At 36.7% G+C, this 17,670-nt stretch overlaps 1 protein-coding gene and 1 pseudogene across 1 annotated transcript; one reads left to right on the forward strand and one right to left on the reverse strand.

The window, feature by feature from the left end:
• The first annotated feature begins 333 nt into the window (after nt 1-333).
• On the forward strand, nt 334-1,318 carry LOC126606752 (protein DMP2-like). The gene has a single exon (XM_050274145.1). It carries the CDS (start codon nt 475-477, stop codon nt 1,048-1,050), a length of 576 nt encoding a protein of 191 aa, XP_050130102.1. The 5' UTR covers nt 334-474; the 3' UTR covers nt 1,051-1,318.
• A 616-nt stretch (nt 1,319-1,934) lies between these two features.
• Nucleotides 1,935-3,973, reverse strand: LOC126606751 (uncharacterized; annotated as a pseudogene).
• Nucleotides 3,974-17,670: the final 13,697 nt, after the last annotated feature.

Raw genomic sequence — 17,670 nt, forward strand, 5'->3', positions numbered from 1 at the left:
GATACCAGCGCCTCAGCCTAATTGTCTATGTTTTTAGAAGAATATTACAATTTTTATTGTAATTTTCCCAACACTAACTTATCCTGTTTATGATTTATTCAATTTTCTTTTATGCATCCTTATCTTGGGGGCACAGAAAATTCAAAAATATTAATTCTTAAACTTGGATTAGAAATGAAGCCCGCCCTTTCCAATAGTAAAAGTCACCTTTTCATCTCAACACGACAACGCTATATTTCAGTTAACGTGGAAGCAATTGCACTTCCATTCCATCAATGAAACAAACCAATGCCCATCTCCAAAGAGTTAGCAAAATTAACTTTGCTACCCAATTGTTACCTCTCTGGGAAATGTCTAATATTTCTCTATAAATACGCACCAAATCTTTGTCACAAAAACCACAATTTAGAACACACACACAAAGTCACAAACAACACTTCTAAACTCCCTCGAAGAATACGTTAGTTCCAAAAAATGGGGGGCTCTTCCTCTAAATCCAAGACAACCACCACCAAAAACAAAAGCGCCAAAGACAGAACATTCACAGGCGCAGGCAACCTCATCAAGCTCCTCCCGACCGGCACGGTCTTCTTGTTCCAGTTCCTCAACCCTGTCTTGACCAACAACGGCGACTGCACGGCCCTCAACAAATACCTAAGCGCCATTCTCATCGTCCTTTGCGGCTTCTCTTGCTGCTTTGCTTCCTTCACAGACAGTTACACTGGGAGTGATGGACAAACACACTATGGTGTGGCAACATGCAAGGGTCTTTGGCCCTCAACAAACTCCAATTCTGTAGACTTGTCTGCTTATAAGCTTAGGATTGGGGACTTTGTGCATGCCTTCTTTTCCGTGATTGTGTTTGCAGTTTTATCACTTTTGGATACCAACACTGTCAGGTGCTATTATCCAGGGTTTGAGTCCACTGAGAAGACTTTGCTGCAGGTGTTGCCTCCGGTTATTGGTACAATTGCCGGTACTGTTTTCGTTGTGTTCCCTAACAACCGCCATGGAATCGGGTACCCCGCGTCAAGTTCTGATTCTTCGTAAGACTCAGAGTCGGCGGCTTCCTAAGCCTCTTGAATTATTGCTTGATTCACAAGACTCGAGTGCTAAATATAGTACAAGTGTTTGCTCATGCAAGTTTGTGCTTTTCATTGTTTGTTTAGTAGTCGTTTGCCAAAGTTTGATTAATTCTTTTTCCTTCTCTATCCCTTTGGAGTGAATGTAACAAACTATTATACCATTGGATAAAATTTGGACGCTAAAATTAATGACAAAGGCCACCTAGTACTACATCTAGTGGTATTCTTCTTCACTTGTGAGTGAGAACTGAAAGGTCTTAGTTCGATTCTCGTCAAAGACGAATTTAAACCACATTATTGTTAGCTCATATGAGGCTTAGCTCACTCGTCCATCCCCTTAGTGTAGCTAATATCGTTTGTTCAAAAAAAAAAAAAAATTAATGACAAAGACTTGGAGCACATAACTAATTGAAACAAACTCTCACGGTAAACATTCCTCCAAACTCTAATGGCCTAATCATGAAACCGGAATAAAATGGGAAGAAACGGAATTGCACTTCTCCCAAAGCATTCCAGCGTTTACCAAGCCTGAGGGGAATCAGAAAATATTGTAGCCAAATCCTAAAGCTTTATCCAAAAAAATAAATGAATAAAAAAGAATTAGCATATAAAATAGATTACTAGAATATGAGTAGTTTAGAAATCAAATTAATTTTCTTTCCGATTCATGTGAATTAGTAAACAGCTTATATGGTTCAGTATCTTTCTTGCTCTGATTCCAAAAATTTTAATAAACAGTTTCAACAGGAATCTGATATTGACTCCATCTCATTCCAACTCCTGAATTCAATTCCTCCTTAGTTCAATTCCTCTCATTCCGAGTACGAATTAGTAAACAACCCATAATAGTAACTTTGAACAAAACCCATGGCACTAACATTATAAACTATGAAACTAGATCTTCGCACATTGCAGATGATACATAAAACTCATAAACTGTTCCTTTTGTTAATCGGTTACAACAGTTGAGTAATGTGTACCAACAATCTAAACGATTTCAGAATATATGATACCTAAGATATTATATTCTTACATCAGCAAACAATCCATCTAGAAGGTTAGAAGATGAATTTTCATTTCCACTCTCATCAAAGAAACCATTAGCAGCAAATTCTTTTCTGCATTTTCGCTCTTCAATGACGGAATCTGCTGTTTCTGCACAAAAACTTCGTCTTGTCTGCTTTTCAGGTTTCTCTGCCACAATAAACTTGTTCCCTTCACGAGTTCTCTCAGGGAAGCCAGCCCAAACTGAAGAGAACCGAGGGTGGGAAATTTCATAAGTTGTGCACAAGAAGAATCATTAGTAGTGTAAAATTATACCTACATGCTATTGGCATAGTTCAAAAGAAAAGATTTTCTTATTCTGATCGGTGTTGGTTATCAAACGTAAACTCACTTTCAATTCAACAGTGAAATAATCAAGTTAGAAAGAAAGGAATCGTTACCGTGTGCACTACTTGGTACCAGTCAAAGTTGAAACAATTTTGGTCATTAAGAAAGGTAATCTTATTGACTGATCTTGTTCTATTTTGTCTGCTTAGTTAGGTCTAAAAACTAACGGCCTACCTAACACCACCTCTCCAAGAATTCGACTAGTGGACGCCAAGTGACAGAATAAGACTCCAAGAATTTATATTGGGTGATGTAGAAAATTCGCAATAATAAGTTCGATAATGGTAGGAAGGACCGGCGAGACAAGGGAGGGCACACAAACGACCTGCATATTATATTTGAGATGAATTCTGGAGGAGGATAGATGAGGTTTGGTGATTGAACATAATGATATGGGAACGTAGAAAATGATATTAGGGCACCGATTAGATTCTAGGAAGATAATCTAAACAATACATTATCCTAGTGACAGTAACTTCTTTGCTTATGCAGTGAACCATCACATAACAGTGCATAAACCAGAAGGCCGTAAAAGAAGAGAAGAAAAACAAAAGGGATTAATACAGGCCATGTTTTTATAGTTACCTCCAAACTGATGCAGCACGATAGAAGCTGCTACGGTCACATTCAAGGAAGCAGTACCACCTCCATACTGCGGAATATACACAAAGAAGTCGCATATTTCCAATTCTTTAGCAGAAAGGCCCGTTCCCTACAAACAACACAAAGAAAAATATAAAGGGATTATCACCTAATCCTAATGCGGTTAATTTACAAATGCATAACTGATTGCACAGTGAAGTTTGACTCAAAAACTGAAACACATAGCACCAGATTGTTAAATTGCAGTGGAAAAACCTTCTCAAACTATCGAATCATATCGAACGAAATCCCAACCAACATTTACCCAAAACCGATGATCAAAAGTACATTACTTGACAAGCCTAAATGCCAACAACAAAGTTATTGATCAAAACTCCCAATCGAGCCAATAGTTACAGAGCAAATAACCCACATGGGTAATTGTAAAAAATGATAACTACCTCATTGCCAAGAAGAAAAGCAGTGCTCTTGGTGAAAGGATGATGATTTACAGGCAGAGCATAATCAGTGATCTCAACACCGCATATATCACAATCTCTCTCCTAAAACCCACATACACAAAATCGAATACTCATTACTTAGTGAGATTTATATCCAAAATCAAAGAAATCAAGGAGAGAGAGAGAGAGAGATAAAGGACCTTGAGATAGAGTTGGGCGTCTTGAAGGGCGTGGAAGTGGCGAAAGCGAAGGTATGTGGTGGAGCCATGGCTGCCGAAGGCGTTGAATTCTAGGCGGCCGACCAGAATCAGCTCAGAGACGCCGAAGGCGGTGGCGCTCTAGGCGAGCGTGCCCACGTTGTGCCTCTTCGCTATGTTGTGCACCACCACATGGCACTCTACCTCCATTTTCCCCTCTTCCGCTGATTTCAGTTCAGGCTCGGTCGCCGCCACGTCCTATCGTAAGAAAGTTACAAAACCAACCCAACAAACTAACGACGCCGTTTAGTTATTTTTACTTTTTATTTCGAGTAAAATTCAGAATTAGTCCTCAACTCCCACATAAGTTTAGAATTTGTCCAATTCAGAGCTCTTTTTTCTTTGTTTTTTCTGTAGTACTACACTTACTATTTATTTATATCATATATTTAATGATAAAGTAGAATTCACCAATACATGCACGAGGGTTCTACATTTTTAGAAAGTATAAATGATAATATAATACATAGTAAAGATAACATTTTACTTTTTTTTAATTTTTTTGTCTATTTGGGTTGAGAAAATAGATGTTAGTATTATTGTTGTGGCAGCATTGGCGGGTAGAGTTGAAGGAATTATGTCACCATTTCAGGACGAGGTGTAGCTATTGCCTGTCAAGCGCAATTCTCATCAAAGAACCATTAGGGGGTTCAAAGTTCCAACAAAGTTTTTAACTGAGGCCCACTTCATTGTATCCGCCATATGATCGATCTTTCATATCTATGAATATTGTACATTTCTTAAAAAAAAAGTAAATAAATAAATAAATAAGGGGGTTTTGAATGAGCAACCCTTAGCTTGTCCACCTTTTCACATCAATTTGCTAAGTTGAAGGTCTTTGTAAAGAGAGATTTTTTAGTGTATTCAAAACATGACCGAAATACCACATGTCATTATACAATTGGAGAAAAATTTATTTTGTTCAATTGTCCTTCCAATTGGAGTAATGACTTGTGGTGTTCTAGGGGTGGGCACGGGCCGGGCCGGGACGGATTATACTATTTTCAAACTGAGAACCGAACCTAACCCGGCCAGTATAAAACGGGCTATACTTTTGGAGCCACCCTGAACCTAAAATGTCAAAGGCCTGCCCCGCCCCGCCTCGTTTCTCTTTTTTAAAATTAGGACCCGCCCCGAACAGTTAATACCCACCCCTACTCGCGGGCCCAGGGCCCGTTTGCCCACCCTTATGGTGTTCTGCTCACTAAAAAATTTCTCCTCTATAGCAAAAGTCAGCTCTCTTGAGTTGTACTTGGTACCAAAAATCACAAAGAAAAGGCAGACTTTTTGGAAACTGCTGAAACAACAATAGGCTACCAAAATACCTCACTTGCGTGGCACGCGGTCTTCTTGCATTTACTCTTTTTTTTTTCTAAAAGTGCTGAGAAAGAGGTTATTGTTTTGTTTATTCAAATTTTATTGTGTCTTCACCATACACCCTAATTTTTTTCAAGTAAATTCTTGTTTTAATTTTTTTTAAAAATCATAATTAGTTGTAGGCATAATTTACTGAACAATTATGGAGGCCATAGAGAGAGAGGGGGTGCAACACATGGAGAGAAGAAAGAGATGTGTAATTGTGAGGTGTGTTCTATTTCACCCCATTGTGCCTTTATTTATAGTAGTAAGAAAGGTTAATTCATTACCCTTTTAGGATCACAACTCTAATAGGATAATATTTAGTCTAAGAGATATGGTAGAATCCCATAAAGATATCCTAGATATGTTAGGATTTACACAATCACATTCCTATGCAACACTCCCCCTTGAGTGTGTAAATACTTAAACAAATAGTGCATCAGGTCTTCAGTGATGAAGCAAGTACAGTTGATGAAGTCGTCAGCATAATGAGCAAATGCGAGATCAACTGAAGAATGTATAAAAGGTAAAACTCACAAAACCTTGCTATCGTAAAACCCAAGGTGGGAGAAAAACCCATAGACTAAGGAGAAAAGTGAGAAGTTGCAATAAGTCAAACCATATGTCTTCTGGATGCAAGTAGAAGAGCTCACAAGGGTATGACTAGCCCAGGGTGGGTGCCTCGTCAAAACCTAGTTAGGTAGCAAAAACTCGATGGGAAAAATGCTCCTAATCGTAAAGGAAAAGAATACATTAAGACAAATTCCTCGGACAAGCATCTGTAAGGTTAACTTCGGCAGTGATGTCATGTAGAGGTCAGCAAGGTTGTCTAGGATTAGCTTGATGTAGACGCAATATGTCTTGGTGTTGACTTCATTGATGTATCATGTCTTGGTCAGGTTGATACATGCGGCATAATCTTCATGGATTGTCGTTGGGACTTAACGATGGATAAAAACAACAAGTACTTTGAATATGCTCAATAAGAACTCATAACCATGTCTCACTTGTGGCGTAGTGAAGTGAGGTGAGTCTTGGAATGTTTTAAAGATTTCACAATTAAGGTCATATAGTGGACCTTCAAGATATTGCGATATCCATTAATGGTAAAGGCATAACCATTCAGAGATTTTTCCTTATGTGGGTTTGATAAGTAACCAGTGTCAATATAACAACAAGGCAAACATCATTTTGAGGATCAGGGGGGTCAGATATGCTCGAGATGTGTTGGGATTTGTCCAAATCCATAGTACCTTTAGGGTATATCTTTAATACCAATTCAGTGATTGCGTGTAGGCGCGGTGCTGCATCTTTACCAACAGATCAACAACGAAGGAGATGTCATGTCTAATACAATGAGCTAAGTACAATGAAGCGCAAAGTTGAACTCATATATGGAATTTCGGATTCCATAACCTCTTTAAGGGACTCATTTGCATATAACATATAGAAGATCACATGTATACTTAAAGGTAACATATTCAGGGTGTAGTTCAACTTGTAGACCAAAGTATCGTCAGAACAATGCTTCAACTTCAAGTCAAGGCATAAATGAGTTTTCTCAAGATCATTCATCTCAAATTCCATCTTCAAGTGCGAGGCAGTTTTCTCAAGCTCTTCTAGAGTCTTAGTGAGATCCATGTCAACAACATAAACTGTAACTCTAGCAATTCATAATAATATTTCATAGTTTAACATGCAAAGGCATTCATTCATATCCCTGACTGATCAAATAATCACTTAGACGGGTATATAACATCTGTCGGATTGTTTCAATCAGTAAGTGAATGCCTCAAACAAGTTAAAAGGGTGTTCCATGGTTTGGAACTATTTGAACTAGTCCATGTAATTCTTCAAGAACTTACATGTAAATCTCTGTATCTATATCCCTATGGAGAAACACTGACCACATTTCATAATACTGCTATCAATCACAGCGTGTTAAAGAGAAATCTTACGCCGCAAGTCGTGCATCATATTGCATTATTTCATTCATCTCATTACGCTTCCTTTCTCACTTGTAACATAACAGGTTTACCTTGGGCAGTGTAGGAACGATATGTCCAAAACATAATTTGGTAAGGAATTTGACCTGGATTGTAATTCCAGTTGTCCAATTAGTTCTACGTTGTCACTTAATCAACAGAACACAGTTCGATATCGTCGTTTTTCATTTATGTTGGTAGCTACCATATAAGTGAAAACATCATCGATGGTAATCTTATTGCAATTCCATTAACTCATCCAAACTAGTATACTGGACCAAGAACTTCAAGTCTCGAGAGTAATCCAGAATAATCTCATAAGATGGAAATGATTTGAGACAACGATTAGTATAGATTCATTTTGTGCCATGTCTTCCTCTTCTAGGGAAGTGAATCCTATAAATCGAGTCTGTTGTGCTCCATACCAAGACAGATTGATTGGCTATCCATTGGCGTACCAAGTCGTCCAACAGGGGCGGCTAAACTGTTCAATATGGGTGGTATACCCTTTGGGGATATTGACCTGACGTCCATTAAATACATCTATCTTTGCAGACTTGTTTGCAGCTGATATATGATCTCGTCACTTTACCTAGATCAGAGGAATGAGTCTGGAGCAACATTCTGAAAGCTAGAATTCATTGCACTTGCTTATCACATTTATGTGGTACAAGGATCAGGATAAGACATAGTGGGCAACGTCCACGCAAATTCGCGCCTTTCTCCAGGAATGTTGGCGTTCTTTTCTCCCCCTAATGACGGGATGACTGTCTTATTGAAGTGACAATTCGCAAATGAGCGGCATGCAAAGGCTCTAAGAGAGCTAGTGTGAAGGAGAATCATGATCGACAAAGATTCACATCCTTCTTTTGAGGACCCATATTGGTTCGTTGTGGCGGCGCAACTTGGCACATGGAATGCACACCCAAATGCGTAAGTATGAAACGTTAGGTTCATACACAGTAACCAACTGTAATGTCAAATTAATTGGGTGACACGCCTCGATCCCGATGTCCTGATGACAGTGGGATGGCCATGTGTTGGCCAACATTTGAGGATGACACAAACCATTTAATGAATCCATATGCTGAGAACATGTGAAACATGCATATAAATTTCGTGCGAACTACACAATGTAATATTCAGATACAAACCTTACTAAATAATATAATAATATTCAACCTTGAATAAAATGATAGTGATAATGCATGACATGTTCAGAGAATACATCTAATTCAAAATACAAGCGGAATGTATAACAGAAGGTGTTATTACAAGTGATGTCAAAAGCAGAAATGATGACAAGAAATCATTGGTAGGGGAATGCCTTGTAGCTTGGATCGTATGCCTCGTTCATATGTCATGAGGGGCGTAAAACAAAACATGAGTGGACCAAGTTTATATACGAGTAATACTAAAATAGTTATTCATCAACGTACTAAACCCCAGTTTAGTAAACTCATATAGCTAATAAGTAATAGGTTTCTCCAAAAACCCTAGCATTCCATAAAACTTCATAAAACATATATCATATATAGTGTGCTTAATAGTGGTATCACAATCACCTGTAGGCACTACATATCCCGATCGAGGCCAATATAAGTATCTTCCGCCAGTAGGCATTACATCTTCTGGCCGAAACCAATATAAATATCTTCTGTCAATAGGCACTACATCTCTCGGCCGAAGCTAATATATAAGTATCATTCGCTCGTAGGCACATAGTATAAGTAACCATTGAATAAGCACAGAAAAACATGAACACAATATTTCCAAAATATATCTCATCGGAGCTCAATAGCTCAAACATCATATCATGAATCATATTTGTAAATATCTCAATCAAGCATGATATTTCATAAAACGTAAACCCAATTTACTCATAAACGTTTCACAAAATGTAGCCATAAAATCATGCTTTTCATGTATGCATTTCTAATAGTAAAAATCATGCATTTCAGAAAGGGTCCACTCACAGATGCTCCGTCGTTGAAAAGCCGTGCGAACTAGGGAGAACGGAAATGCCACTAACAAATGCACCTAAGCACATAAAGGGACCAATTAATAAAACCCTACTGAAACGGTTGAATTTCGAAAAACAAACGTCAAAAACAGATTCAGAAAGTCGAAAAACATAAGGGGGACCTCGGGTACCCCTACAGCCACGGCCACGCGCCGCCGCATGCGCCTAGTTGGGTCACCAAAATGTTGGTCGAAAAAGTTGTTAACGCCGCCGTGGATGGTGGTGAAGCACAGTACCTCCAGTGGATACGCATGTGCTACACTTGTCAGCCATGACAGACGCCTCACGCGCACCCACACACAGGCCCATGCGCAGACCTAAGCGTTGACTAGGATTTCGGATTCGACTAGGTCTGGTCAGATCTAGGTTCTGGGTTGGGCTTGGTTCTAGGTTTAGGCTTGAGATTCTGGGCTGGGTTTAGTGGGTCACAAATATGGATTTAGGCTGGATAGTTAGGCCGGGTAATAACTTGGGTTTGAAATCAGGTTTAAGGTTATCGGGTCAGGTCGACCCGATTTCAGGCCGTGGGTCGGCCTGTTTCTAGGAAAACCTTCAAACACTCATAATTTCTTCCATACTTAACCAAATTGAGTGATTCAAAAATGAAAATCATAGTTATCAATGAGATGAAGAGAATAGTACATTGCACGATGCTAACACTCTATGGTTTGGCTGAAAAATGGCCTGGAAGTCACAGGTTCTCGTTGGAATCTGGGGAAAGCTCACTCCGAGCTAAAACTGCTTTTAACAAGGGTGTAAAACTTAAAACAAGCTTTGATATAACCTTAAAACATGTCCCAAGGGTTTCAAAAAGCTTACCTACGTCGACAAAGTCTTGAAAGCCATCGGAGCTCATCAGGAGAGGTGTGCACCGTGGCTGTCACGGTGGGGTTCCCAGTTTTGGTCTGAAGTTCTCGAAGCCTCTCAGTCCAGGTGATAAGCTTGGGGTTGATGTTGTTGAGCTCAGAGAGGAGAGTGAGAGTTTGTAGAGAGATGAGAGCTCGGTGAGGTTTAAGGGAGAAATGGAGAAAATGATGGGGAAAGAGAGATGGAGAAAGTGTTATAAAAGGAAATAAAGAAAATCTGAAAATGTGGGGAGGGTATCCGAATAAGGTAAGGCTAAGGGGACAAGAATCCCAAGTGGGTCCCCTTGGTTCACAATTTAAGAATGTATAAAACGAAACATAAATATTCGAAAACGTTCGACGATTCGAATGTAGAACCTTCATTATACATTCTATTTTGAATCTGTTCGCACCTACACGTTCATGTCGAGGAGTACGATACGAATAAATTAATTAACTTAAGACTACGTGTTTCGATGAGATGGTCAACAAAAGTCAACTCAAGGGTAATTCGATAATTTCATAAGTTCGACAATATGAAAATACAACAAGTTAAGGACGGGGTTTCACATTGGGTGGCAATAGGCCTCAAGGTGGACCAACATAGCTATGTACAAGATTGCATAGCCCTAGGCAGAAACGAAAAACTTAGTACATTCACCAAGGTTCGGGCGATCATTTAAATTGCGTTTTATGATCACTATACGAGGCTATTTGGGGTTAACATGGGAGTTCAATGTTCAATTATAAACCCAAAAGACATGCAATACTTTATCAAAAATCGTCGATATAAACTCTCTAGCATTATCCAGTCTCCCAGACTTTAAGGGATAAGTAGGGTGGTGAACCCTTAAAATTGGCCAGGAGGTTTAGCAGCAATGTGTGTGGACAAACATGTGACCAGTTTGTCGATTCATCAACCAAAACCATAATTATTTATATGGTCCGTATTTTGGTTGGATTAGTCCACATATATTCCCTTGAATCCATTGTGAAAAGATAGTCATTCCGTATCTTTGCGAGGAATGATATAGAAATCAAATTTCTCAAACGAGCAGGTTTGGGCCAGGGGCCTGAGGACAGGGCCCAACGTGTGGTTGCAGGCCGTGCTGAAGGTGGGCTGGGTTGTAGGCTTAATTGAAAACCTGCCCAAGCTAGAAGCCTGGTCAGTCTCACACACAGCAAGCCAAAAAGGCTGCTGCCTTGGTCTGGATGTTAAACGATGTCGTCTTGGTGGCTGCTCAACACAATTAGGCTCCAGGCTAGCCAATGTGTCTTGGCTTGGCTTAAGGTCGCGACTAAAAAAATCTCAATTTTAATTTTTTTTTCCGACACTAGGGGTTTGAAAAACCCTAATTGCTTCTAATTTATTTTGATGCTTTGACTCATAAATTCCACATAGCAAAAATTGCGTAATGCATGAAACGTGTATATATATATATATATATATCGGAAGGTAAATATAAATGTAGGGGGTTCATGCACATAGGGAATGTTTTCATGCTTCATGGTCATTTTAAATATCTTCCTTTATTTTAAGCCTACCTGATTGACAAAAAACAATAAATGCCTTTGAATTTGTAGATGATCATTCTTGGAAAGCCGGAATTGCATCTTCAATGTGTTGTATCACGTTCAACACAGAAAAAATTAAATTGAATCAATAGCATGTTGATCAATTCAATAAAATAATAAATTAATCATAAAAAGAATGATTAAAACGTAATACTCCCTTGATTGAAGAATAAACTTTCTTTAGCGCAGCTTCAAGAGCGTGCTAATAATGTGTTGTAGGCATAATTTACTAAACAATTATGGAGGCCATAGAGAGAGGGAGTGCGACACGTGTAGACCTGACATTCGTGTCGTTTTCATGTCATACACAATATCTTAATAGGTTGTGTCGTGTAACACCCGTTAAAATGAACGGGTAAAATGATCCGACCCGAAATCGACCCGATAATATTAACAGGTAATATGACCCGACCCGTTACTCGTTAAGGAAAATATATTTTAAACCAATAAATAATCAAATGAAAAACATAATACTAAATAAGTATATACATACCATATTGTCACATCCAAAACATAAAAACGCATTTGTCTTTTAAGTATATTTTCACTTATCTAAAGTCTTTAATAGTTTTTAATTAATGTAGAAGTGTAAAAAAATATAGAAAAAATATATAAACACTCGTAATGACAAGCTTTACAACTTTCATGAAGAGCTTAACTTCGAAATTCGCCACTACTATAATCATATAAATCATAGATCAAAATTTAACCGTTGATTGTTGTTTACATTTACGCTTCATTGTTCTCATCAAATTTTGTTTTTTTTCATATTTTGTTTTTTGAAAACTTGATCTATTAGAGGATGCAGGAAGATGAACAGTTTGAATCGTTGATATTATATTCAGAGTTTTACAGTTAGTGAAAATATTGCTTGATGTTTATAAAGTTTCTACAAACTATATGACATCGACTCATATTTCAGTTAACCGTAAATATCGAAACGTGATATCAAAGATCTGAACCATTCATCTTCTTACATCTACCAGATGATCGTGTTTTCAAAAAAGAAAATTTAAAAAATGAAATTCAGTAAGAAGAATAAAGTGTAAATAGCAATCGACGGTTAAATATAAATTTAAGGTTTATGAATTATAGTGTTGGATTTCAAAGCTTACCCCTTCATGAAAGTTATAAAGTTTGTCACTATGAGTGATTGTATATATTTTTTTTTACATTTTTTACACTTCTACAATAATTATTATTAATTTTGCCCTCAAATAAAAAACATTATTCATGAAGGTTTGGAGGATTTTAAAAATTTAAATGATAATGTAAGTGTAATCATTATCTACTCGTGCAGGAATAATAATGAATCACGAATGTTTATATATTCTTTCACATTTTTCATACTTGTATGTATGTCTTCTTAGTTCTTGCCTATACAAATACTATATTAGTTTATTTTAATTTTGGACAACAACATGTTAAGTAAAATTTATCCTAGTAATGATAATAAGGAACTCTCATAATAAAAATAAATAATGACTAAAACTTTTTTTATAACTTATATAGAATAATAATACAAAACTATATATTTAATATAGAATATATTGTATATATTAATATGACTATTGTATTTTATAATAAATCTTTTAGTAATTAAACTTTAAAATTATCAAAATAAATTTTTTCTTAACGGGTCGACCCACGTGTTACCCGTTAAGAATCCGTTATTAACGGGGTTCTTAACGGTTCACCCGATAATGACCCGATAAGTTATCGTGTTGACTCGAAACCCGTTATTTTCGTGTCGTTTTTGTGTCGTGTCAGAAACTGCCGGGTCTAGACACATGGAGAGAAGAGAGAGTTGTGTAATTGTGAGGTGTGTTCTATTCCACCCAATTATGCCTTTATTTATAGTAGTAAGGAAGATTAATTCCTTACCCTTTTAGGATTACAACTCTAATAGGATAATATCTAGTCTAAGAGATATGGTAGAATCCCATAAGGATATCCTAGATATGTTAAGATTTATACAATCACATTCCTAATAATCTAATAGGACTACAACATAATTTAGATTGTTGTTCACTTGATACTTATAATCTCAATTATGGTGCTTTATTTGACCCTCAAATAAAACTATAAGTCTAATTTTAATTATGTACTTGAATATTCGAAAATATTAAAAAAACTTGTAAAATATATGGCTTTTAAATTATGTTATGATTTTTTTTAAGGGTACTATGATTTTGAAACTTCTAAATAACTCAAAAATTTCAAGTTTGAAAACTTTTTATAATCCAAACTTTTTGGAATGAAAATTGAAAACTTTGTTCTTGATCCGATCCATTCGAAAATCACCTCTAGTGTTTATCTTTAGTTATTTTTTTAACAAGCAATATTATCTACACTAAGAGGATGGGAAAGTAGGCTAAACCTCACAATGGGCGAGCCATAAGTTTGTCATTTTGTTTCAAATTCACTTTAGGTTTTCAATCTTGGTCATGTTGTCACTATATTCAAATTGGAAAATAATCATTAATTCATATAAAAATAAAAAAAATATTTATTTTAAAATACAAAAATTATTTATAAAAAGAATTAAAATTCAAAAGTAATAATTATAAGTAGGCATTTTAGGCTTGAAGTGATTTCGAAATGGGCCACAAAGTTTTAATTTTCTCATCCTGCAGCTGAAGATATTGAAATTATACCAATTTGTGCACTTTGTCTAATTGATTGTATGATAATTCATTAAATTGATGATGTGGTGAGCTTGAAGCTCCTACATGGACTAATTGTAAAAGCACATTTCTATCATATTGACAAAAAAAAAAAAAAAACTCATTAATTTAATGGATGATTAGACATCCAAAAAGACAATCGTTACATTAACACAATTTTAAATTCTCAGAGTGTAATGTATGAAAATTAACAGGGTAATGCTAGGGAGACTAAATTTATAAAACAAATTTGCAAACGAAATGATGTGCCACCAATAAGAAACAAGCACGTTAATCGACACTATTTAGTAATCAAATCATCTACAACCACATCATTTAGTTTGCAAATTTGATTTAAAAAAATTGATCTTTTTAGCATTATCCAAATTAAAAACTCATGACCCATTTTGAAAGCACCTCAAATGAATAATTATTATAATTTTCTTGAAATCGACAAATGTAAATGTAAGGGAGGAATAAAGAGATTCAAATTTTGTTCTCGAAAACATTTAAATAAAGTTTGGGTAAGAAATAAGCACGTTAATTAATATTTAAATAATAATTCAATCATCAATTTTAATGTTATTTAGTTTGCAAATTTAGTCTCCCTGCCATTATTTTTACTTTTTATTTTTCTCTTTGAATAGAAAGATATATTTACACTATGTAGCCATAAGAATTTAATTTGAATTCATCATCAATAAGAGTCGAATCTAAAACTTCTTATTTTTTCATTTTTGAGGAACTTATACCTCACACTTACAAATGAAAAGAAATTGGTAGACTAAAATTTGTAAACTATATTTGCAGACTAAATTTTGTAAACTAAATGACATAGAAGTTGACGATTGGATTATTATTTAAGTGTTGATTAATGTTCTTATTTTTTATTATTGACACATTATTTGGTTTATAAATTTAGCCTACCCAGCATTACACAATATTAATTATTATGAAAGTTAAAAGATACGAATCATCCATGTTAATTATTAATTAAAAAGTTGTTTGAACAATGATCCGACATTCTCTTTTTCGCTAGCACTAGGATTATAATAAGGAGAGATTTTTTAGTGTGAATGACACACAAGATGATACATCACGTGTTATTATACAAATGGTGGGATATGTACGTTAAAAAGTTAATAACTTGAAATTTTTTTTTCCACCACTTGCATCACAACACGTGGTGTATCACTCATATTCCTGTCATAATAAAAAATTTCTCTAAAATAAGAGGAGCAAGTAGAGAAATCCACCAAGGCCACAAATTCGGGCCCTTGAAATTTAATCCAACGGCTAAAATTATTATAACTTTAAAGTTAGCCCATGTTTGTAAAGAGCCCGAATTTGTGGCTTTGGTGTATTTGGTGGAAGGGATTAGGACGCCTTTTGTTACACCCACCCCCACATTTTTATTTATATTTCTATATTCCTCCCTAAAACATGTTTTAAGTCTATCAATTTAGTCTTTTATCTCATTTAATCCTAGCCGTCGATCTAGATACCTCATTCCTCCTAAACTGCCAAGTGGCAGCTCCCTAGCTTTCTTCTCTTCCCGAGTTCTCCCTCTTCATTTTCTGAAATCCCTCTCTCTCTCTCTCTCTCTCTCTCTCTCTCTCTCTCTCTCAAAAACTCTCACTCTCTCCAGAGCTCCGAGAGATCTCCTCCCCTTTCCTCTTCGAAATTTATCAAATCCAACAAAATAACCACATATCTAGAATCCTTGGGGCTTGAGGAACTCAGCTGTAATCCTGCATGCATCATTAGAACACCTATGTGTGTTCTGCCATTGAAGCCGAGAGCTTCAAATATCTGAAACTCCAACACAGAACCCGGCGAGTTCCGTGACCAACTCAGCCGTTCTAGACCACGGTCGAGACTCATAGTGGTATATTCTCGTTCTTATCACTTCAGTTGTGTTTGTGTGTGTGGTATGTATGTGGGCTGAGTGTATGTGTATGGTATGGGTATACCGTGTGTGCTTGTGTGCGTGTGCTGTGTGTGTATGGTGTGTGTGTGTGTCTGTGTGAGTGTGTGTGGTGCACGCGTGTGTGTGTGTGTGTGTGTGTTGTGCCGTGCGTGCGTATGTGTGGGTTTAAGCTTAAGCCCAAACCACCCATTTTCACCCTAGCCCTTTTTAACCAAAAACCTTAGGACCCAAAACCCAAAATCTTTCCTAGGCCAATTTCGATGTTCTGAATCCATTTTTGGGGTCCATTTCTTGGAATTCTATCATTTGCGCATAGTTTGATAAATTGTACATTTTTGTGCTTAGGTGAAGTTGCTAGTGGGGATTTCCTTAATCATTTTCTGCACAACTCTGCTGCTACGGAGTATCTGTGAGTGGATCCCTTCTAAAATTTGCATAATTTTATAGTTTAATTGCATAAATGAAATGCATGCCTTACGAGTTTATGAACTGATTTTATATTAAGCGTGTTTATTGAAATGTTGATTGTCGTCTCATTATTTTGTAAGGAATTAATTGTTGGCTTATATTGAGCTATATTTTAATATATCGTATTTTCTATAAAAACCATGAACTGGTAGACTATCTGATGGATGACGATAGGATGCTAGAACATGTTTTCAAAACCCTTCTTTATAGTATAGACGGTGGATGACTTTATATTATGAAGTGGTTATATTTGAGAGGCGTAACTATTTGTGCGTACCTAGTGGATACTATACCACCTGGGGCGAGGATCTGGTGTTGGCAGTTAAGCCGGGAGAAATAATCCCTAGCTACGGGCTGAAGGACACAGAGCACGCATTGGGCCGAGAGTTGGTAATCTCTGGCTACGGGCCCAGAGACCACGGTGCTGGCATAGGGCCGGGAGTTATATTTATTCAGTGATCTTAATGGCAGCACACCGTGCTTACGAGACGATCTGTGAGACGATTGATATTTTGATTTCTGCGATATGTCTTTTGAGATGTTTTTGGCATGCTAGGGTTTTTAGTAAACCTATCACTTATTATGCTAGTAGTTTTCTTTATATAAACTGTGGGGGTTAGTATCTGATAACTGTTTTATTATTATTGTATATATGAACTTGGTCCACTCACCTTTGTTTTGCGCCCCCATTCCGATCTTAGAAACGAGGACTACGACACAACGTACAAGGCATTCCCCTACCAATAGCAGTCTATCATTCACTTGTGTGATATCTTGTAATGATCTTTCATTTTGTGATCTTTAATTAGAACGTATTCTGTGCACTCTAGACATTTCCTTAAACTTTGTTTATTACCTTTAGATTCTAATGATTATTCACGTATATTTCCTCCTAATCATTACTTTTGTATTCAATAAATGGATTTCGTCACCCTCGGGTGTCGGTCAGCACGTGTCTATCCGGGTATTCAGGGAATATCGGGGTCGGGACTTGTCAGATTGTAACATCCCACATCGCCTAGGGGCGAGGATCCTATAAGCC

Source organism: Malus sylvestris, chromosome 16 (genome assembly GCF_916048215.2).
Source record: "Malus sylvestris chromosome 16, drMalSylv7.2, whole genome shotgun sequence".
Taxonomy (NCBI): domain Eukaryota; kingdom Viridiplantae; phylum Streptophyta; class Magnoliopsida; order Rosales; family Rosaceae; genus Malus; species Malus sylvestris.

Coding starts and splice junctions, on each gene's coding strand:
- LOC126606752 (XM_050274145.1), top strand. CDS start 475: ATGGGGGGCTCTTCCTCTAAATCCAAGACAACCACCACCAAAAACAAA.